Source organism: Globicephala melas, chromosome 1 (assembly GCF_963455315.2).
Source record: "Globicephala melas chromosome 1, mGloMel1.2, whole genome shotgun sequence".
Taxonomy (NCBI): Eukaryota; Metazoa; Chordata; class Mammalia; order Artiodactyla; family Delphinidae; genus Globicephala; species Globicephala melas.
This window is the reverse complement of record NC_083314.1, coordinates 130525901-130550382: the sequence shown is the minus strand read 5'-3', so window position 1 is coordinate 130550382 and position 24482 is coordinate 130525901. Positions and strand designations below refer to the sequence as shown.

Below are 24482 nucleotides of genomic sequence, written 5' to 3'. Positions count from 1 at the left end.
TAGCAAACAGAATCCAACAGCACATTAAAAGGATCATACACCATGATCAAGTGGGATTTATCCCAGGGATGCAAGGATTCTTCAGTATATGCAAATCAATCAATGTGATACACTACATTAATAAATTAAGGAATAAAAACCATATGATCATCTCAATAGATGCAGAAAAAGCTTTTGACAAAATTCAACACCCATTTAGGATAAAAACTCTCCAGAAAATGGGCATAGAGGGGACCTACCTCACCATAATAAAGGCCATATATGACAAACCACAGCAAGCATCATACTCAATGGTGAAAAACTGAAAGCATTTCCACTAAGATAAGGAACAAGACAAGGATGCCCATTCCCGCCATTCTTATTCAACATAGTTTTCGAAGTCCTAGCCACAGCAATCAGAGAAGAAAAAGAAATAAAAGGAATATAAATTGGAAAAGAAGATATAAAACTTTCTCTGTGTGCTGATGACATGATACCATACATAAAAAATCCTAAAGATGCCACCAGAAAACTACTAGAACTAATCAATGAATTTGGTTAAGTAGCAGGATACAAAATTAATGCACAGAAATCTCTGGCATTCCTATACACCAACAACAAAAATCAGAAAGAGAAATTAAGGAAACACTCCCATTTACCACTGCAACAAAAAGAATAAAATACCTAGGAATAAACCTGCATAAGGAGGCAAAAGACTTGTACTCAGAAAACTATAAAACACTGATGAAAGAAATCAAAGATGACATAAACAGATGGAGGAACATACCATGTTCTTGGATTGGAAGAATCAACATTGTGAAAATGACTATACTACCCAAAGCAATCTACAGATTCAATGCAATCCCTATTTAACTTCCAATGGCATTTTTCACAGAATTAGAACAAAAAATTTTACAATTCATATGAAAACACAGAAGACTCCGAATAGCCAAAGCAATCTTGAGAAAGAAAAGCAGAGCTGGAGGGATCAGGCACCCTGACTTCAAAGTATATCACAAAGCTACAGTAATCAAGACAGTATGGTACTGGCACAAAAACAGAAATATATATCAATGGTACAGAATAGAATGCCCAGAGATAAACCAACGCACATATGGTCACCTAATTTATGACAATGGAGGCAAGAACATAAAATGGAGAAAAGACAGCCTCTTCAATAAGTGGTGCTTGGAAAACTGGACAGCTACATGTAAAGGAATGAAATTAGAACACTACTTAATACCATACACAAAAATAAACTCCAAATGGATTAAAGACCTAAATGTAAGACCGGACACTATAAAACTCTTAGAGGAAAATATAGGAAAAACACTCTGACATAAATCACAGCAAGATTTTTTTTGACCTACCTTGTAGAGTAATGGAAATAAAAACAAATGGGACTTAATTAAACTTAAAAGCCTTTGCACAGCAAAGGAAACCATAAACTAGACAAAAAGACAACCCTCAAAATGGGAGAAAATATTTGCAAATTAAACAACAGACAAAGGATTAATCTCCAAAATATACAAACAGCTCATGGAGCTCAATATCAAAAAAACAAACAACCCAGTTAAAAAATGGACAGCAGACCTAAATATACATTTCACCAAGGAAGACATACACATGGCCAAAAGGCACATGAGAAGATGCTCAACATCACTAGTTATTAGAGAAATGCAAATCAAAAGTACAATGAGGGGACTTCCCTGCTGCTGCAGTGGTTGGGAGTCTGCCTGCCAATGCAGGGGATACGGGTTCAAGCCCTGTTCTGGGAAGACCCCACATGCCACAGAGCAACTAAGTCCATGCACCACAGCTACTGAGCCTGCACTGCAGAACCCACGAGCCACAACTGCTGGGCCTGCATGCCACAACTGCTGAGGACCGCGTGCCTAGAGCCCGTGCTCCGCAACAAGAGAGGCCACCGCAATGAGAAGCCCACGCACTGCAACGAAGAGTAGCCCCCACTTGCCATGACCAGAGAGAGCCCGTGCACAACAACAAAGACCCAACGCAGCCAAAAATAAATAAATAAAAATTTAAAAAAACAACCAGAAAAAGCACTACAATGATGTATCACCTCATGCCAGTGAGAATGGCCATTATCAAAAAATCTAGAAACAATAAATGCTGGAAAGGGTGTGGTGAAAAGGGAACCCTCCTGCACTGTCGGTGGCAATGTAAATTGATAAAACCACTATGGAAAACAGTATGGAGGTTCCTTTAAAAACTAAAAATAGAACTATCATATGACCCAGCAATCCCACTACTGGGCATATACCCTGAGAAAACCGTAATTCAAAAAGACATGTACCACAATGTTTATTGCAACACTATTTACAATAGCCAGGACATGGAACCAACCTAAATGTCCATCGACAGATAAATGGATAAAGAAGATGTAACACATATATACAATGGAATATTATTCAGCCATAAAAAGAAAGGAAATTGAGTTATTTGTAGTGAGGTGGATGGACCTAGAATCTGTCAGAGTGAAGTAAGCCAGAAAGAGAAAAACAAATACCATATGCTAATGCATATATATGGCATCTAAAACAAAAAATGGAACTGATGAACCTAGCTGCAGGGCAGGAATAAAGACGTAGACATAGAGAATGAACTTGAGGACATGGGGTAGGAGGGGGAAGCTGGGGTGATGTGAGAGTAGCATCAACATATATACACTACCGAATGTAAAATAGTTAGCTAGTGGGAAGCAGCAGTATAGCACAGGGAGAACAGCTCAGTGCTTTGTGATGACCTAGAGGGGTGGCATAGGGAGGCTCAAGAGGGATGGGATGTGGGGACAGATGTATGCATATGTCTGATTCACTTTGTCGTATAACAGAAACTAACACAATATTGTGAAGCAATTATACTCCAATAAAGATCTATTAAAAAAAAAAGTCCTTGTCTGCTTTTGCACCATCTCAGTCATCTTTTCATCTGTTTCTATTAACTAATTTTTCTCAGTTATGGCTCACATTTTCCTGCTTCTTTACGTGACTAGTAATTATTTTTATTGGAGGCTGTACATCATAAAATTTACAGCATGAATGACTGGATTGTGTTTTCTTCCAAACAATACAGTGTTGAAATTTGTTTTATCAAGCAGTGAACTTATGTTCAGATTATCTTGCTTTTTAAATTAGCTTTTTCTAAAGTGTGTGCAGGTAGGGGTCTAGACTAGATAGAACAATTTAAGTATGAATGTATCTGATAATAAAGCTCTCAAATATATACAGTAAAATTAATAAGCCTAGAGAAAATAGAGACAAATCCATAATCATAATTAAAGATTCTAACAATACTCTCATTAGTTGATAGAACAAGTCAGCAAAAACTCAATAAAAATGAAAGATTTGTAAAACACTATCAATCAATTTGACATAATTAACATCTAAAGAATACTGCACTAAATAATAGAATACCCCATCTTCTTGAATGTGGAACATTCATCATATGCTGGGCCATAAAACAATTCTTAATAAATTTCAAAGGGTAGAAATCATATAGAATATGTTCTCTGACCACCATGCCGATGTTAAATTAGAATTCAGTAAGAAAAGATGAATAAAAAATTACTAAAAACTTGGAAACTAAACAGTATACTTTTAACTAACCTAAACATCAAAGAAAAACCCACAAGGAAAATTAAAAATTATTTGGAACTGAGTAATAATAAAAACACAAGATATCAATATTTGTAAGAGGCAGGAAAATTTATAGTATTAAATGCCTATCTTAGACACAAAAAAAGATGTAAAATCAATGATCCAAACTTCCATCTTAAGAAGCTACAAAAAGAAGAGTAGATTAAATTCAACGAAGAAAAACGTAAAAGTAAAAATGAAAATAACTGAAGTTTTTTTAAAAAAAGACCAAAACATTGAGAAAATCATTGAAACAAGAAGATATTTTTGAAAGGATTACTATAATTGAAAAAGCCCCAACCAGACTAATAAAAAAGAGAGAAAAGTCAAAAATGACCAATATCAAGAATGAAATAGGAGATACCACTATAAATCCTACAGATATCAAAAGAATTTAAAGAGAGGATATTATAAACAACTTTATGCATATAATTTCAACAACATAGACAAAACGGGTAAATTCCTCACAAATTACCAAAACTGATACAGGTAGGAATAGAATAACCCTATATTTGTCAAAGAAATTAAATTTGCAATTTTAAAACTTTCTGTAAAGAAAACTCCATCCCAGATGGTTTCACTGGTAAATTTTATGAAACATTTAAAGAAGAAATAATACACAAAAATTTTTTTGAAAACAGAGAATGAGGGAAGACTTTCAAAACTCATACTATAAGTCCATCATAACACTAAAGAACTTCAAAGGAACAGAAAATTACAAAAAAATATGTTGCATGAGACTAGTCACGAAAATTCTCAATAGAGTATTAGAAAATTGAATTCAACAGTATATAAAAAGGATAATATACCATAACCAAGTGAAGTTTAACCAGAGGAATTCAGTTTGTTTTAACATTTTAAAATCAAGCACTGTAACTGACCAAATTGACAGATTAAAGGAAAAAATTACATAATTGTTTTAATAATTTAGAAAATGTTTTGAACAAAATTCAACACCCATTTATGTTTAAAAATGTCTAGCAAACTGGAATGAGAAGGAAATTTCCTCAAACCAGTAAAAGGCATCTATAAAAAACTATACTTAACATCTCATTTAACAATGAAATACTGAATTCCTTTATCCTAAGTTCAGAAACAAGACAAAGACATTTGCAACCTTGGGGCAGGCAAAGATTTCTTAGAGAAGACATGGAAAGTATTTACTACAAAAGGAAAAACTGATAGATAAGACTTCATCAAAATTAAAAATGTCTGCTCAACAACAGACAAATATATAAGTTATAGGCTTAAAGAAAATAGTTGTATCTTTCAAAGAGCTTGTATCCAGAATATATTAAAAAAAAAAGCTCCTACTACTTGATTTTTTTTTAAAAAGACAACTCAATTTTAAAATGCGCAAAGAACTTGACCAAATATTACACAGAAGAAGATATACAAATGACAAAAAAAGTTATTAAAAAGATTGCCAACGGCAGGCATTATCAAGAATGCGGGGCTTCCCTGGTGGCAGTGGTTAAGAATCCACCTGCCAATGTAGGGGACACGGGTTCAAGCCCTGGTCCGGGAAGGTCCCACATGCCGCCGAGCAAATAAGCCCATTCACCACAACTACTGAGCCTGCACTCTATAGCCCGTGAGCCACAACTACTGAGCCTGTGTACCACAACTATTGAAGCCCACGTGCCTAGAGCCCATGCTCTGCAACAAGAGAAGCCACCGCAATGAGAAGACCGCGCACTGCAATGAAGATTAGCCCCCGTTCAGCAATGAAGACCTACCACAGCCAAAAAAAAAAAAAAAAAAAGGAAGATGGAGCAACTCCTGTATATTTCTTGTGGGATTGTAAAATGGTACAAATAATCTGGAAAGGTATTTTGCAGTTATACATACATCTATCCAAAGACCCAATAATTCCATTTCTAGGTATTTATCTAAGAGAAATTAAAACATATCCACAAAAAGAAACACAAAAAAGGTCATAGCAGCTTTATTCATAACAGCTCAAAGATGTACGGGTGTCCATCAGCAGGTGAATGAATATACAAATTATTATGGTATATTCATAAAAAGGAGTAGTACTCAGAAAAAAAAAAGAACTACTTATATACATATCAATGTAGATGAATCTCAAAAACATTATGTTAAGTAAAAGAAGCCAGACACAAAAGAATACTTACTATACGAACCCACTTATATGATATACCAAAACAATTTCTCTATAGTGATAGAAATCAGCTTTGCCTGTCTATAAGGGTGTACATTTTAACTGGAAAACAGCAGAAGGGAACTTTTGGGGTTGGTAAATATATTTTCTGTCTTGATTACAGTATTAGTTATATAGGCTTATACATTCTTAAATATATCAAATTATGCAGTTAAAATATATGTATTTCATTATATGTAAATCTTACCTCATTAAAAAATTTCCTACTATATTTCTATTTCTTAGATATATTTAAAGAAGTGATCTGCCACCAGTTTTGTTTTTAAAACATCAAAATTTACAGTACTCAGTAAAATTTTAATCTTATAACTCTAATTATGGGACGAAAACTTTATATATATGATAAAAATTTTAAAACATCAACCTAATGTGAGATAAGAAACATAGTTTTTCAATATTCTCAGATGTAAGTAAGCAAAAAGGTTTACATCCATTTGTCACACATGCAATTTTGTAACCTAATTTTTTGATGTAGAAGATCACTTTTGACTTGAAGGATCAAGAAAGATTTCTTAAAGGAGTTGGCCCTAAGCCATACTTGAAAGCTAGGAATTGAAATTGAAAAGTTGAATTAGATAATCTCTCAAATCCTACAAAATATTTTGTGAATCTATGAGATGGGATTTGTAGCAATAAGAGTATGTAATAAAATTAGGGACAGGTAATAAAAGCTAGAACCTGGAAAGTATAAATGGCAATGGAAAGGGGGGTCTGATTATAAGAGAATAATTCAATGAGGGGACAACGGAGAGGAAAGGGCCAAAGGTAAAGGTCTACACCTTTTTCTTTCAGGTTTCTGGTCTGGACTCTCTTGCTACTCATATGTTAAGTGCTGTAAACTATATAAAAATGTCTTCTGATCAGTGATAACTCAGTCTAGATATTGCATTTTAGAAATAATAATATCATTTGATTTTTTTAATTATTTGAGCTTAACTAAAAGTGATTATTTTTAAATACCTTTTTTAAAGTACAAAATCGTTATTTCAAAACAACACCATGTTTTTTTACAAAAGATTTTTAGTATATAATGTATTAAATACCTTTTAACACAGGAAGCTGACGATAAGCTGCAAGTTTTGGCTGAAACATGTTTTCCATTATAACTCGTTCCATAAAAAATAAGTCCTGTTGGAACTTATCAGATTTCAATACTGCCTCTGAGTTGTCTTCTTCTTCATCATGGACTTTAGCCAGAATTACATTTTCAATATCCATTAGAGAACTACCTTCACTAACTGTAAAATACAAATATGATGCAATGCTAAAATAATTCAAATAATATTAGCTGGTTTGTACATTCTAAAGATTTAAGAAATGACATTTTGCCACCACTATTTGTTTTCCTCCAGTATTTAACAACTTCAATAGACATTTATTGAACATCTTTTACAAACCAAGCACATACAAGATATACATAAATTACCTCATTTTGGAATTCTTAACCACTCAAAAAATGTGTGTTTTCCAGAAAATAAGCAATGATAACTCATAAGGTAATTTGTATCTCTATATATTTTTATTCAAACTGAAATAAAATTATTAGCAGTCTTCAGATAAAGGTTTGATTTGATTATTGCTTTATAGGAACAATAAATTAATTTTTATTGATTTTATTTTTATTGATGCTATAACAAATTACCAAAAACTTAGTGGACTAAAACCATACAAATGTATTATCTTAGAGTTCTGTAGGTTAGAGGTCTGACTCAGGTCTCACTGGGCTAAAACAAAAAAGTTAATAGGGTTATGTTCCTTTCTGAAGGCTCTAGAGGAGAATTCATTTCCTTGCCTTTTCCCACTTCTAGAGGCCACCAGCAACCCTTCCTCTATCTTCAAAACACAGCAATATTGCATCTCTCTGATAGTCTTCTGTCATTACATTTCTCTCTGACCAGAACTGGAAAAAGTGCTCCAATTTTAAGTACCCGTGTGATTAGTTTCCGTCCACTCCAGTAACCCAGGATAACCTCCTTCTCTGAAGATCCTTAACGTAATCACATCTGGAAAGTCTCTTTTGTCATGTAAGGTAATTTATTCACAGGTTCCAGAGATTGGGATGTGTATATATTTGGGGAATGATTATTCTGCCTACCACATTACTTAGTAAAAAAACAGAATGAAGGGGAATCCTGCATCCATGAAGATGGAGTAGACAGTTTTTCTTATTCCTTTTCTAAATACAACTAAAACCCTTGGACATCATATATAAAACAAACATAGGAAGGCTTTGAAAACCTTTGATAGAAGGAGGCAAAGCAACAAGAGAGCTCAGGACACATGGAATGACACAGTGGTGAGTTCCCTGGATTCCTCATTGCTGCACATACTCCAGACAAACCTCCTCTCTCTAGCCAAAAGACCAGGAAAAGAAAAACCTTGCAAGAGAAAAAAAAAACAAAACTTTTAGAATATAACCATTCCACTCCAGACAAAAACACAGAGAAAAAATTGTAGCCCCACCCATTCCACAAATTCCACTAGCCAAGTGGGGAGCCTAGACTTCCATCCTTGCCAGGCTCTAACAAGGCATCCCAATCTCCTAGCCTTCCAGTGGGTGTGGTGTCAGAAAAGGATCAGTAAGGAGCCAGGACTTTCAATCCTAACAAAAATAATAACTGTGCTGCCCTTTTTGCAATGTCAGCGGAGACCAGTTCGGGAACATGGAATTCCACACCTATATGGCAGTAACAAGCTGTCCCTTCTCCTCAATAGAATAGTCAGAGTTGGACTGGTAGAGTCAGAACTTACAGAACTGCCCCAAAGTAGTAAAGCCAAGTCCCAATCCATGGTGTCAGGGAGTGGTAATGAGGTGCTCCTATCCCCCCCAGTCATATAGGTAACAATGGAAATCAGAGCTCCCCACCTGCCCCTGCAAAACAATAATGAGGAGATGATCCCCTCCCTCACTGTAATTGAAGGTCAAGTGGAGAACATGGATTTCTACAAAACCCCACTTCTACTCCCACCTGGCAGTAATGGAGCAGTAAATTCCCCTGTCAAAATGGTGTCAAACAAAGCCTGCTAAAAAGGAAGGTTTAGAGAAGATCCATTTCTCATGACATAATGCCCAAAATTACTAAATTTCAACTGAAAGTCACTCATCATACAAAGACCCAAGAAAATCTCAACCTAAATGAAACAAAGAAAAAACAAATAAAATCAATAGATGCCAACACTGAGATGACAGAGATATGTGAATTACCTGACAGTTTAAGGCAATCATCAAAAAAATGTTTCAAGCATTTATGAACACATTTGAAACAAATGGAATAATAGAAAGATTATCAAAGAAATTAAAAATCTTAGTAAATCAATTCAAGAACCAAACAGAAATTTTAGAACTGAAAAATGAAATAATCAAAATTTTAAAATTCAATGGATGGGCTCAACAGCAAAATGAAGGGGACAGAGGAAAGAATTAGTGAATTTGAAGAGAGAACAATAGAAATTACCTAATCTGAAAAACAGAAAGAAAATAATCTGAAAAAAAAACAAAAAAGAACAGAGGCTCAAAGGCCTGTGGGACTATAACAAGTTATCTAACATTCATGTCATTGGGGAGGGCAGAAAGAGGATGAGACTGAAAAATGTACCTGAAGAAACAATAGCTGAAAGTTTCCAAAATTTAGCAAAGAATAATATACAGAATCAAGAAACTCAGTGAATTCCAAAGAAGATAAACCTAAAGAAATCCACACCAAAACATCATACTCAAATTTCTCAAAACTGAAAACAAAGTAAACAAAAATACAGAAAGCATTAAAGAAGAAATGATGTCTTATATATAGAGAAAAATAATTTGAATAACAGCAGATTTGTCATCAGAAACCATGGAGGCCAGAAGGAGGTGGCACACATATTCTAAGTGATGAGAGAAAATAACTTTCAACCAAGAATTCTATATCCACTAAAAATATTTTATAGGAATAAAGGTGAAATTAAGATATTCTCAGACGAAGAAACACTAAGAGAATTTATTGCCAGCAGATCTTCCTTAAGAATGGCGAAAGGAGAATGGCTAAACAAGAAGGAAATTATTTTTAAAAAGAATTTTGGAATATCAGAGAGAAAAACAGAATGTGGAGAGTAAAAATATAGGTAAATACAATTTCCTTCTCTTCAGTTTTCTTAATTATGTTTGATGGTTGATATAAAAATTATAACTAGCTGATACAGTTCTAATGTTCAAATACTCCATTTAAATATTTAAAGGAAATATTTAGGGCAAACATATAAACAGGGGAGAGTGAAAATATATAAAGGGGGGGGAAGATTTCTACTCTTAAACTGGTAAAATGTCAACACAAGTGGACTGCAATATGTAGAGCATCCACTAAGAAAAGCTCCACAAAGAGATAAACTCAGAAATACCATATATATATTAGAATGGAATTGTGAAAAAAAAAATGAGTTACCAACAGGAAGACTGAAAGTGGGGGAATGGAAAAAGGTATTCCATTCAAATGGAAATAAAAAGAAAGCTGGACTAACTATACTTATATCAGACAAAATAGACTTTAAAACAAAGACTATTACAAGATACAGAGAAGGGCATAATATAATGATAAAGGGATCATCCCAACAAAAAGGAAAACACTTGTAAATATATATATACACTCAACATAAGAACATTTAACTACATAAAGCAAATACAAATACACATAAAGGGAAAGATTTTATAATAATTTAACAAGAATTATTATAATCGTAGAATAATATAACAATAATACATAATTGTATAATAATAGAAAGGGACTTTAACACCCCACTTACATCAATGGACAGATGATCCAGACAGAAAATCAAAAGGAAACATTTGGCTTATACAACACATCAGACCAGATTGCTTAATAGGTATACAAAACATTCATCAAAAAAACAGCAGGATACACATTCTTTTCAAGTTCACATTGAATATTCTCCAGGGTAGATCACATGTTAGTCCATGTACAGTTTTCAGTAAATTTAAGAAGACTGAAGTCATATTAAGCATCTTTGCTGGCCACAAAGGTATGAGACAAGAAGTCAACTACAAGAAAAACCTGGAAACACAAACATGTGGAGTCTAAACAACATGCTAGAAAACAACAAATGAGTTACTGAAGAAATCAGAGAGAAAATCAAAAAATACCTTGAGATAAATGAAAGTGGAAATACAACATTGCAAAATCTATGGGATGCAACAAAAGCAGTTCCCTGAGGAAAGTTTATAGTGATACAAGTCTATCTCAGGAAACAAGAAAAATCTCAAACAATTTAAAATTACACCTACAGGAACTAGAGAAAGAAGAACCAACACCCCCACACAGTTACTAAAAGGAAGGAAATAATAAAGATCAGAGAAGAAATAAATGAAATAGGCACTAAAAAACAATAGAAAAAAATCAATGAAACTAAGAGCTGGTTCTTTGAAAAAATAAACAAAATTGATAAACCTTTAGCCAGACTTTTCAAGAAGGAAAGAGGGCTCAAATAAATAAAATCAGAAATGAAAGAGGAAAAGTTACAACCAGCACTACAGAAATATAAAGTATTATAAGAGATTATTATGAACAATTACATGCAAACAAATTGGACAGCCAATTTGTTGTTTAGAAGAAATGGATAAAGTCCTATAAATACACAACCTACAAAGACTTATCATAATAAAATAGAAAATCTGAACTAACAGATGACTAGTAAGGAGATTCACTTATTAAAAACCTCCCAACAAACAAAAGTCCAAGACCAGACAGCTTCACTGGTGAATTCTACCAAATATTTAAAGAAGGATTATTACCTATTCTTCTCAAATTATTCCAAAAGATTGAAGAGGAAACCATCCAAATACATTCTATAAGGCCAACATACATACCAAAATCAAAGACAGTAAAAACAAAAAGAAAACAACAGGTCAACATCCCAGATAAACATAGATGCAAAAATCCTCAACAAAATATTAACAAACAAAATTCAACAATACATTAAAAGGATCATACACCATAATCAAGTGGGATTTATCCCAGGCATGCAAAGATGGCTCAATATCTGCAACTCAATCAACATGATATACCACATTAACAAAACAAAGGATAAAAATCATATGATCATTACAATAAATGCAGCAAAAAGTTTTGATAAAAGTTAACATCAGTTTATGATAAAAACTGTCAACAAAGTGGTAATAGAGGGAATATACTTCAACATAATAAAAGCCATATATGACAAACCCACAGCTAATATCATACTCAAAGTGAAAAGCTGAAAGCATTGCCTTTAAGATCAGGAAAAAGACAAAGATGTCCACTCTTACCACAATTATTTAACATAGTATTAGAGAGACCTTCAAGATGGCAGAGGAGTAAGATGTGGAGATTCCCTTCCTCCCCACAAATACATCAGAAATACATCTACATGTGGGACAGCTCCTGCAGAACACCTACTGAATGCTGGCAGAAGACCTCAGACCTCCCAAAAGGCAAGAAACTCCCCACATACCCGGGGAGGGCAAAAGAAAAAAGAATAAACAGAGACAAAAGGATAGGGATGGGACCTGCACATCTGGGAGGGAGCTGTGAAGGAGGAAAAGCTTCCACACACTACGAAGCCCCTTCACTAGTGGAGACGGGGTGGCGTGGGGAAGCTTCAGAGCCGCAGAGGAGAGCGCAGCAACAGGGGTGCGGAGGGCAAAGCGGAGAGATTCCCGCACAGAGGATCGGTGCCGACCAGCACTCACCAGCCGGAAAGGCTTGTCTGCTCACCCGCCTGGGCGGGCGGGGCTGGGAGCTGAGGCTCGGGCTTCGGAGGTCAGATCCCAGGGAGAGGAATGGGGTTGGTGGCATGAACACAGCCTGGAGGGGGCTAGTGCACCACGGCTAGCCGGGAGGGAGTCTGGGGAAAAGTCTGGAACTGCCTAAGAGGCAAGAGACCATTGTTTCAGGGTGTATGAGGAGAGGTGATTCAGAGCACCACCTAAACGAGCTCCAGAGACAGGCACGAGCTGTGGCTATCAGCACGGACACCAGAGATGGGGATAAAATGCTAAGGCTGCTTCTGCAGCCACCAAGAAGCCTGTGTGCAAGCATAGGTCACTATCCACACCTCCCCTGCCGGGAGCCTGTGCACCCCACCACTGCCAGGGGCCCATGATCCAGGGACAACATTCCTGGGAGAACACACAGTACACCTCAGGCTGTTGCAACGTCATGCCAGCCTCTGCCACCGCAGGCTCGCCCCGCATTCCATACCCGTCTCTCCCCTCAGCCTGAGTGAGCCAGAGCCCCCTAATCAGCTGCTACTTTAACCCCATCCTGTCTGAGAGAAGAAAAGACGCCATCAGGAGAACTACATGCAGAGGCAGGGACAATACCAAAGCTGAACCACAGGAGCTGTGCGAACAAAGAAGAGAAAGGGAAATCTCTCCCAGCAGCTTCAGGAGCAGCGGATTAAATCTCCAGAATCAACTTGATGTACCCTGCATCTCTGGAATACCTGAAGAGACAATGAATCATCCCAAAATTGAGGCAGTGGACTTTGGGAGCAACTGTAGACTTGGGGTTTGCTTTCTGCATCAATTTGTTTCTGATTTTATGTTTATCTTAGTTTAGTATTTAGAGTTTATTATCATTGGTAGATTTGTTTATTGATTTGGTTGCTCTCTTCTTTTTTGTTTTCTTATACATAGATATATAGATTTTTTTTTTCCTTTTTCTCTTTTTGTGAGTGTGTATGCTTCTTTGTGTAATTTTGTCTGTATAGCTTCCCTTTTACCATTTGCCCTAGGGTTCTGTCTGTCTCTTTTTTTGGTTCGTTTTTTTGTTTGTTTAGTATAGTTTTTAGTGCTTGTTATCATTGGTGGATTTGTTTTTTGCTTTGGTTGCTCTCCTCTCTCTTTCCTTTTTTCTTCTTTTTTGTATTACTTTCTAAACTTTTTTATTTTTAATAATTAAAAAAAATTATTTTAATAACTTTATTTTATTTTTTTTTCTTTCTTTTTTTCTCCCTTTTCTTCTGAGCCATGTGGCTGACAGGGTCTTGGTGCTCTGTTCAGGTGTCAGGCCTGTACCTCTGATGTGGGAGAGCCGAGTTCAGGACACTGGTCCACAGGAGACCTCCCAGCTCCACATAATATCAAACAGCGAAAGCTCTCCCAGAGATCTCCAACTCAGCTCTAAGATCCAGATCCACTCAACAACAAGCAAGATACAGTGCTGAACACCCTATGCCAATCAACTAGCAAGACAAGAACACAACCCCACCCATTAGCAGAGAGGCAGCCTAAAATCAAAATAAGGTCACAGACACCCCAAAACACACCAGCAGTCATGATCCTGCCCACCAGAAAGACAAGATCCAGCCTCATCCACCATAACACAGGCACCAGTCCCCTCCACCAGGAAGACTAAACAACCCACCGAATCAACTATACCCACTGGGGGCAGACACCAAAAACAATGGGAAATACGAACTTGCAGCCTGCAAAAAGGAGACCCCAAACACAGTAAGTTAAGCAAAATGAGAAGACAGAGAAATAACAGCAGATGAAGGAGCAAGATAAAAACCCATCAGACCAAACAAATGAAGAAGAAATCGGCAGTCTACCTCAAAACGAATTCAGAATAATGATAGTAAAAATGATCCAAAATCTGGGAAATAGAATGGAGAAAATACAAGAAATGTTTAACAAGGGCCTAGAAGAACTATAGAGCAAACAATGATGAACAACACAATAAATGAAATTAAAATTTCTCTAGAAGGAATCAATAGCAGAATAACTGAGGCAGAAGAACAGATAAGTGACCCAGAAGATAAAATAGTGGAAATCACTACTGCAGAGCAGAATAAAGAAAAAAGAATGAAAAGAATTGAGAACAGTCTCAGAGACCTCTGGGACAACACTAAATGCACCAACATTCAAACTATAGGGGTCCCAGAAGAAAAAGAGAAAAAGAAAGGATCTGAGAAAATATTTGAAGAGATTATAGTTGAAATCTCTAATATGGGAAAGGAAATAGTCAATCAAGTCCAGGAAGCACAGAGAGTCCCATACAGGATAAATCCAAGGAGAAACACGCCAAGACACAAATTAATCAAGCTTTCAAAAATTAAATACAAAGAAAAAATATTAAAGGCAGCAAGGGAAAAACAACAAATAATATACAAGGGAATCCCCATAAAGTTAACAGCTGAACTTTCAGCAGAAACTCTGCAAGCCAGAAGGGAATGGCAGGACATATTTAAAGTGATGAAACAGAAAAAAACCTACACCCAAGATTACTCTACTCAGCAAGGATCTCATTAACATTTGATGCAGAAATTAAAACCTTTACAGACAAGCAAATGCTAAGAGAATTCAGCACCACAAAACCACCTTTAAAACAGATGCTAAAGGAACTTCTCTAGGCAGGAAACACAAGACAAGGAAAAAACTTAAAATAACAAACCCAAAACAATTAAGAAAATGGTAATAGGAACATACAGATTGATAACTACCTGAAATGTAAACGGATTAAATGCTCCAACCAAAAAATATAGGCTGGCTGAATGGATACAAAAACAAGACCCATATGTATGTTGTCTACAAGAGACCCACTTCAGACCTAGGGACACATACAGACTGAAAGTAAGGGGATAGAAAAAGATATCCCATGCAAATGGAAATCAAAAGAAAGCTGGAGTAGCAATTCTTATATCAGACAAAATAGACTTCAAAATAAAGACTACTACAAGAGACAAAGAAGGACATTACATAATGATCAAGGGATCAATCCAAGAAGAAGATAAAACAATTATAAATATTTATGCACAAAACATAGGAGCACCTCAATACATAATGCAAATGCTAACAGCCATAAAAGGGGAATCGACAGTGACACAATCATAGCAGGGGACGTTAACACCCCACTTTCACCAATGGACAGATCAGTCAAATGAAAATAAATAAGGAAACACAAGCTTTAAATGATACATTAAACAAGATGGACTTAATTGATATTTATACGACAATCCATCCAAAGAAAACAGAATACACTTTCTTCTCAAGGGCTCATGGAACATTCTCCAGGATAGATCATGTCTTGGGACACAAAGCAAGCCTTGGTAAATCTAAGAAAAATTAAATTGTATCAAGCATCTTTTCTGACTGCAGCCCTATGAGACTAGATATCAATTACAGGAGAAAATCTGTAAAAAATACAAACACATAGAGGCTAAACAATACACTACTAAATAACCAAGAGATCACTTAAAAAATTAAAGAGGAAATCAAAAAATACCTTGAAACAAATGATAATGAAAACACGATGACCCAAAACCTATGGGATGCAGCAAAAGCAGTTCTATGAGGGAAGTTTATAGCAGTACAACCTTATCTCAAGAAACAAGAAACATCTCAAATAAACAACCTAAACTTACACCTAAAGCAATTAGAGAAAGAAGAACAAAAAAACCCAAAGTTAGCAGAAGAAAAGGAATCATGAAGATCAGATCAGAAATAAATGAAAAAGAAATGAAGGAAACAATAGCACAGATCAATGAAACTAAAAGCTGGTTACTTGAGAAGATAAACAAGATTGATAAAGCATTAGCCAGAGTCATCAAGAAAAAAAGGGAGAAAACCCAAATAAATGGAATTAGCAATTAAAAAGGAGAAGTAACAACTGACACTACAGAAATACAAAGGATTATGAGAGATTGCTACAAGCCACTATATGCCAATAAAATGGACATCCTGGAAGAAATGGTCAAATTCTTAGAAAAGCACAACCTTCTGAGACTGAACCAGGAAGAAACAGAAAATATAAACAGATCAATCACAAGCACTGAAATTGAGACTTTGATTAAAAACCTTCCAGCAAACAAAAGCTTCACGGGCAAATTCTATCAAACATTTAGAGAAGAGCTAACACCTATCCTTCTCAAACTCTTCCAAACTATAGCAGAGGGAGGAACACACCCAAATTCATTCTATGAGGCCACCATCACCCTGATACCAAAACCAGACAAAGATGTCACAAAGAAAGAAAGCTATAGGCTAATATCACTGATGCAAATATCCTCAACAAAACACTATCAAACAGAATCCAACAGCACATTAAAAGGATCATACACCATGATCAAGTACGGTTTATCCCAGGAATGCAAGAATTCTTCAATATATGCAAATCAATCAATGTGATACACCATATTAAAAAACTGAAGGAAAAAAACCATATGATCATCTCAATAGATGCAGAAAAAGCTTTCGACTAAATTCAACACCCATTTATGATAAAAATCCTCCAGAAAGTAGGCATAGAGGGAATTTACCTCAACATAATAAAGGCCATAAATGACAAACCCACAACCAACATCATTCTCAATGGCGAAAAACTGAAACCATTTCCACTAAGATCAGGAACAAGACAAGTTTTCCCACTCTCACCACTATTATTCAACACAGTTTGGGAAGTTTCAGACACAGCAATCAGAGAAGAAAAAGAAATAAAAGGAATCCAAATTGGAAAACAAGAAGTAAAGCGGTCACTGTTTGCAGATGACATGATATTATACATAGAGAATCCTAAAGATCCTACCAGAAAACTACTAGAGCTAATCAATGAATTTGGTAAAGTAGCAGGATACAAACTTAATGCACAGAAATCTCTTGCATTCCTATACACTACTGATGAAATATCTGAAAGAGAAATCAAGGAAATACTTCCATTTACCACTGCAACAAAAAGAATAAAATACCTAGGAATAAACCTACCTAAGGAGACAAAAGACCTATATGTAGAAAACTATAAGACACTAAAGAAAGAAATTAAAGATGATACAAACAGATGGAGAGATATACCATGTTCTTGGATTGGAAGAATCAACATAGTGAAAATGACTATCCTATCCAAAGCAATCTACAGATTCAGTGCAATCCCTATCAAACTACCAATGGCATTTTTCACAGAACTGGAACAAAAAATTTCACTATTTGTATGGAAACACAAAAGACCCCGAATAGCCAAAGCAATCTAGAGAAAGAAAAACGGAGCTGGAGGAATCAGGCTCCCTGACTTCAGACTATACTACAAAGATGCAGTAATCAAGACAGTATGGTACTGGCACAAAAACAGAAATATAGATCAATGGAACAGGATAGAAAGCCCAGAAATAAACCCACACACATATGGTCACCTTATTTTTGATAAAAGAGGTAAGAATATACAATGGAGAAAAGACAGCCTCTTCAATAAGCAGTGCTAGGAAAACTTTGGATCTGTCACCTCAGGCAAGGGCAGCAAAATCAAAAATAAACAAATGGGACTACATCAATTTCAAAAGCTTTTGCACAGAAAAGCACACTATCAACAAAATGAAAAGGCAATCTACCGAACAAGAGAAGACATTTACAAATCATGTATCTGATAAGGGGTTAATATCCAAAATATATAAAGAACACATACATCTCAATATCAAGAAACCAGATAATCAGATTAGAAAATGGGCAGAGGACCTAAGTAGGTATTTTTCCAAAGAAGACCTACAGATGGCCAACAGACACATGAAAAGATGCTCAACGTTACTAATGATCAGGGAAATGCAAATCAAAACAATGAGATATCACTTGAAACCTATCAGAATGGCTAACATCAAAAAGATAATAATGACTTCCCTGGTGGCACAGTGATTAAGAATCCACCTGCCAATGCAGGGGACACGGGTCTGATCCCTTGTCCAGGAGGATCTCACGTTCCGCAAAGCAACTAAGCCCATGAGCCACAACCACTGAGCCCACATTCTGCAACTGCTGAAGCCCACACACCTAGAGCCCGTGCTCCACAACGAAGAGTAGCTCCCACTCGCTGGAACTAGAGAAAGCCTTCATGTAGCAACTAAGACCCAATGCAGCCAAAAAAAAAAAAAAAAAAGAAAGAAAGAAAGAAAGAAAAGACAATAAATAACAAGTGTCTGCAAGGATGTAGAGAAAAAAGAACCCTCCTGCACTGTTGGTGGGAATGTAAATTGGTACAGCCACTACGCAAAACAGTATGAAGATTCCTCAAAAAACTAAAAATAGAATTACCATATGATCCAACAATTCCACTGCCTGGTATATATCTGAAGAAAATGAAAACATTAATTTGAAAAGATACATGCACTCCAATATTCATAGCAGCATTACTTACAATAGCAAAGATATGGAAACAACCTAAGTGTTCATTGATAGATAAATGGATAAAGAAGATATGGTATATATATAATGGAATAATACCAAACCATAGAAAAGAATGAAATCTTGCCACTTGCAACAACATGGATGAATATAGAGGGCATTTTCCTAAGTGAAATAAGTCAGAGAAAGACAAATATTGTATGATTTCACTTACATGTAGAATCAAGAAACCAAAATAAATAAACAACAAAAACCAGAAACAGACATAGATACAGAGAACAAACAGGTGGTTGCAGAGGAAATGAGTGTGGGTGGTTGGGTGAAACAGGTAAAAGGGATTAAGAGGTACAAACTTCCAGTTACAAAATAAGTCACAAGGAAGTAATATACAGCATAAGGAATATAGCTTATAATACCGTAATAACTTTGTATGATGACAGGTGGTTACTGAACATATCCTGGTGATTATTTCATAATGTATTTAAATGTTGAATCAGTATGTTGTAAAACAGAACCTAATATAATATTATATCCATTATATGTCAATAAATTTTAAAAAGAATAGCTAAAAATCCAAAAAAAGTAAAAATATCAAATATTGCCAAGAATGAGAGCAACAGGAATACTCATTCATTGCTTGTGGCAATGCAAAATGGTACAACCACTTTTGAGGACAGTTTCATAGTTTCTTAAGCTAAGCATACTCTCACTATATGATCCAGCAATCATACTCCTAGGTATTTACCCAAATGAGCTGAAAACTTATATCCACACAAAAAACCAACGCATGAATGTTTATAGCTGCTTTATTTATAATCACCAAAAACTAGAAGCAACCAAAATATCTTTCAATAAAGTAATAGATAAACAAACAGTGGTACATCCATATAATGTAATATTATTCAGTGATAAAAATAAATGAGCTGTCATGATAAGACATAGAGAAATCTTAAATGCATATTGTTTAGTGAAAGCAGCCAGTCTGAAAAGGCTGTATATTATACAATTCCAACTATATGATATTTTGGAAAAGGCAAAAATACAGAGACAATAAAAAGATCAGTGGTGGCCAGGGGTATAGGGAAGAAGGAATGATAGAATAGGTGGAGCACAGGAGAAATTTAGGTCAGTGAAATTATTCCATGTAAAACTGTAATAGTGGAAATATGTCATTATGCATTTGTCAAAACTCATAGAACAGTACAGCACAAAGATTAAACTATAATGTAAACTATGAATAATAATATATTAATATGGGTTTATGAATTGTAACAAATGTACTACATTAATGCAAGATGTTCGAAATAGGGGAAATTTTGTGTGGAGTTGGGACAGAGATGGAGTTACATGAATCTCTCAGTACTATCTGCTCAACTTTTCTATAAACCTTTGCTTAAAATGCCTACTCATTTTTTAAAATCTAAAACCCTACTGCAAAAGAAAAAAAAAGGCTTTAAGAGAAAATAATTTTTCTCTGTGAACTGAGCTATGGCCTTATACACTTTCAAAAATGAAAACTATTGGCCTATTTTTCCCTTGAATATGATAACAGAGGTTAAAATATAACCCATACATTCAAAATTTAAATGGAATAGAAATACTTCTTAAAGCAATATGGATCATATTTAACTTTCTTCTCTTTGTGTTTACATTACAAAATCTCAGAGTCAAAAAGGACCTTAGAGGTGACCTAGTCCTAGTTTTTATCTGAATTACTTTAATTCTCAATAAATCTGATCATTCAGCTCTGTTGCATACATTTTTCTATGTTTTATTTTCTCCCTTTTCCTAGTTCTGGGGTCTCCTATTCCACTAACTGGCCATCATAATAAAATAAAATTTATTTTCACTTTGTATTGTAGTTATTGAATATAATTATATTATCCCTTTTTGCTTTTAAAAGCACATCCATACACACATGAAATAAAAGACCCGCAATTTGAGACATTTTCCTTGTAGGACCTTCCACTAACACTTTTTTGTGGATCAATGGCTTTAATGGGGGTGGGATAATATATTTTGAAGTCTCATGTAATTTTTAGTCTAAGATTGATTTTTTTCCTAGCAATTTTTGGAATCTTCTAAAAGCAAACCTACTGTACGGACATTAATACTTAAATAACAAAAAATAATGTTTCTTTAATGGTTACTAATGATTCATTCTTCCCCTTCACTTTCCTCTGGGAAAATGAACTGGTGTTCATTATAAATAACTTTCAGTAAAATATGGATATAGTCTACATACCATAAATATCATTTAAAAAAACCAAAAGGATATAGGTAACACATCTAAAGTTTAGACATTTTTAACATTAAACTTGAGAAACAATGATAGAGCAAGTTATAAGGTGATAAGTTCCATGAATCTGTATCTCTGAAGGGTATGTAGTCATTATAAATAAGGTCATTGTTTTCTGAAAATTACCAATTCTTTTTAAACTTGGCTTTTCAAAATATTTACTGATTTACTATTTTTAAATATTACATTTGTCTTTGGGTCAAAATTAGTGAGAGTAGAAATATTTGAGTTCAATTTATGAAAATTTACCAAAACTTTACAAAACTTTGCCAGGGTATAGTTTGAAGTAAAGACCATCCCTTAAATGTAGTAATATAATTCTAGAAGAAAAAGACTCAGAAGTTCAGAATATGGAGACAAAAATTATATAATCACAATATAATCAGAAGTGGAACTTAACAAACTTCTTATAACTGAACTTTGTAAAAATTCTTTCATAGCAGTATATCTGGAGAATTACAATTTTGTGTTGGTTTTAATTATAACATTTAATCTTAAAACTTAACATACTAAAAGCTAAATTTGTAATGCAGGATTTGCAAGCCTTGGTACTATTGACATTTTGGCCAGATAATTTTTTTTGTTGTGGGGCTGTTTGGTGAATTGACGAAATTTTAGCAGTATCCTTGGCATCTACCCAAAATGTCAACATAGTCATGACAACCAAAAATGTCTCCAGATATTGCCAAGTGTCCCCTAGGAAAGGTAAAATTGTCCCCAATTAAAAGCAATTGTTGTTAACGTATCTCCATTTTATGTTGTCACAGAGCTTGCATATTTTATTTTTCTTACAAGTTATCTAACGTATAGAAAGAGAGAGAGAAAACTGTGGAACCTACATGTATGAAAAAGAGCTTAAGAGCAAGTAAAGAAGCGACAGAGAAAGATACGATCTTTGAAACTCTTGACAGGTATCCAAGAAAAAATAAAATTTTCAGTTCAAAGTTCAAGACTATGTGAAAGAGTAACAATGATATTTCTAAGTAAAAGTTGTATTTTTCATGTTCCACCAGAAAGAAAATATTGTAACTACTACAAAAGAATTTGTTAAAAATGTCACATGAAAACATTCCAAAAAATCTTAAATAACAAGACACTAATAAAATAAATTTTAAAAGCTACAAATGAATGGAAAGGTAGTCCATGCTCATGGATTGGAAGAATTAACATTGTTAAAATGTTCATGTGGGGCTTCCCTGGTGGCGCAGTGGCTGAGAGTCTGCCTGCCGATGCAGGGGACGCGGGTTCGTGCCCCGGTCCAGGAAGATCCCACATGCCATGGAGTGGCTGGGCCCGTGAGCCATGGCCGCTGAGCCTGCGCGTCCGGGGCCTGTGCTCCTCAACGGGAGAGGCCACAACAGTGAGACGCCCGCGTACCGCAAAAAAAAAAAAAAAAAAAAAAATGTTCATGTGACCCAAAGCAGTCTACAGATTCAATGCAATCCCTATCAAAATTCCAATGGCAGGTTTCACAGAACTAGAACAAATAATTCAGAAATGTATGTGGAACCACAAAAGACAGTGAATAGTCTAAGCAATCTTGAGAAAGAAGAACTAAGCTGGAGGTACACACGCTCTGATTTCAAACTATACTACAAAGCACTAGTAATCAGAACAGCATGGTATTGACATAAAAACAGACTTATAGATCAATGAATCAGAATAGAGAGCACAGAAATAAATGCACACATATATTGTCAATTATTTATGATGAAGGAGCCAAGAATTGGGAAATTCCCAACAATTGGGAAAGGATAGTCTCTTCAATAAATGGTGTGGGGAGAACTAGACAGCCACAAGCAAAAGAATGATACTAGATTACTATTTTACACCAAACGTAAAAATTAACTCAAAATGGATTAAAGACTTGAAACATAAGACCTAAAACCATAAATCTCCTAGAAGAAAACATAGACAATACGCTTCTTGACATTGGTCTTGGCATTGATTTTTTAGATCTGACTCCAAAGCAAAAGCAACCAAAGCAAAAATAAACAAGTGGTACTACATCAAACTAAAAAGCTTCTGCATAGCAAAGGAAACCATCAATGAAATCAAAAGACAACCTACTGAATAGGAGAAAATATTTGCAAACCATATATCTGATAAGGGGTTAATCCAAAATATATAAAGAACTCAAAGAACGCAATAGCAAAAAAAAAAAAAAAAAAATCTAATTAAAAATGGACAGATAAGGAAAACAGACATTTTTTCCAAATGGTACATGAGATGTTCAACATCACTAATTATCAGGGAAATGCACGGTATTATGTTAAGTGAAATAAGTCAGAGAGAGAAAGACAAATACCATATGATTTCACTCATATGTGGAATGTAAAAAACAAAACAAAAACCAAACTCATAAATGCAGAGAACAGATTCATGGTTGTTAGAGGGGAAGGAGGTTGGGGGGTAGGTGAAATGGGTAAAGGGGGTGGTTTAATTATAGAGTGACAGATAGTAACTAGACATGGTGGTGATCACTTTGTAGTGTAGACAAAGATTGAATTATACGTTGTACACTTGAAATTAATATAATGTTATATACCAATTTTACCCCAATTTTTAAAAAACTGAAATAAATGAAATCTTACTTTTTTCTAAATTACTCCCTGGCAGTCTTTGGTCCCAGTCTTTAGAAGGTATGCTTGCTTTACTACTTGAATCAACTGTAGATCTTTTTACTGGTAAAGATGAAAGCTCCATAGCATTATAAGAATCGTACAAATCCCAAGCAGTGGACATTATGCCTAAATAAAGAAACAGAAAGGTACAAAGTATTTTGAAACAAATTCTAATATTTTCGCTTATATATAACGAGTTATAGCAAAATCTAAGATAAGAAAATCTATTGTTCAGGGAAAAAATACTATTGTTTTCCAACAATGGCAGGAAGTAGGTAACGATGAAAAAGAAATAAATCAAGAGGACACCTTAAGAGATCCTTAGCCATTACACTTTTAGCATCTACAAATACCTTAATGTTTTAGTAATAGCTGCAAATAATCCTCACCATCTATTCTGATCCCCATGCCTTCCTCTCTTTATCCCAAACTGTTGCCACATAATCTCATTAGTCTGTCAGTATAGGGCTGCCTTGATATGGTCCTGGACAACCATGTTATAATAAGGTTTTAAGGTGCTTTACTTAAGGTTAACATATAACATACTATATTCTATAGTACTTTTTATTTGTAATCATATAATTCCATTTTTATCAAGTTAAAT

General features: G+C 34.9%; 1 protein-coding gene across 1 annotated transcript in view; it reads right to left on the bottom strand.

Annotated features, from left to right (window-relative positions):
- Window positions 1-24482, bottom strand: part of DNAI4 (dynein axonemal intermediate chain 4) — a 101318-nt gene that overhangs the window by 15552 nt on the left and 61284 nt on the right. Inside the window, 2 exon segments of the mRNA XM_030865868.2 lie at window positions 6867-7061; window positions 23849-24004. Of these exon segments, the coding sequence (XP_030721728.2) occupies window positions 6867-7061; window positions 23849-24004 (351 nt within the window).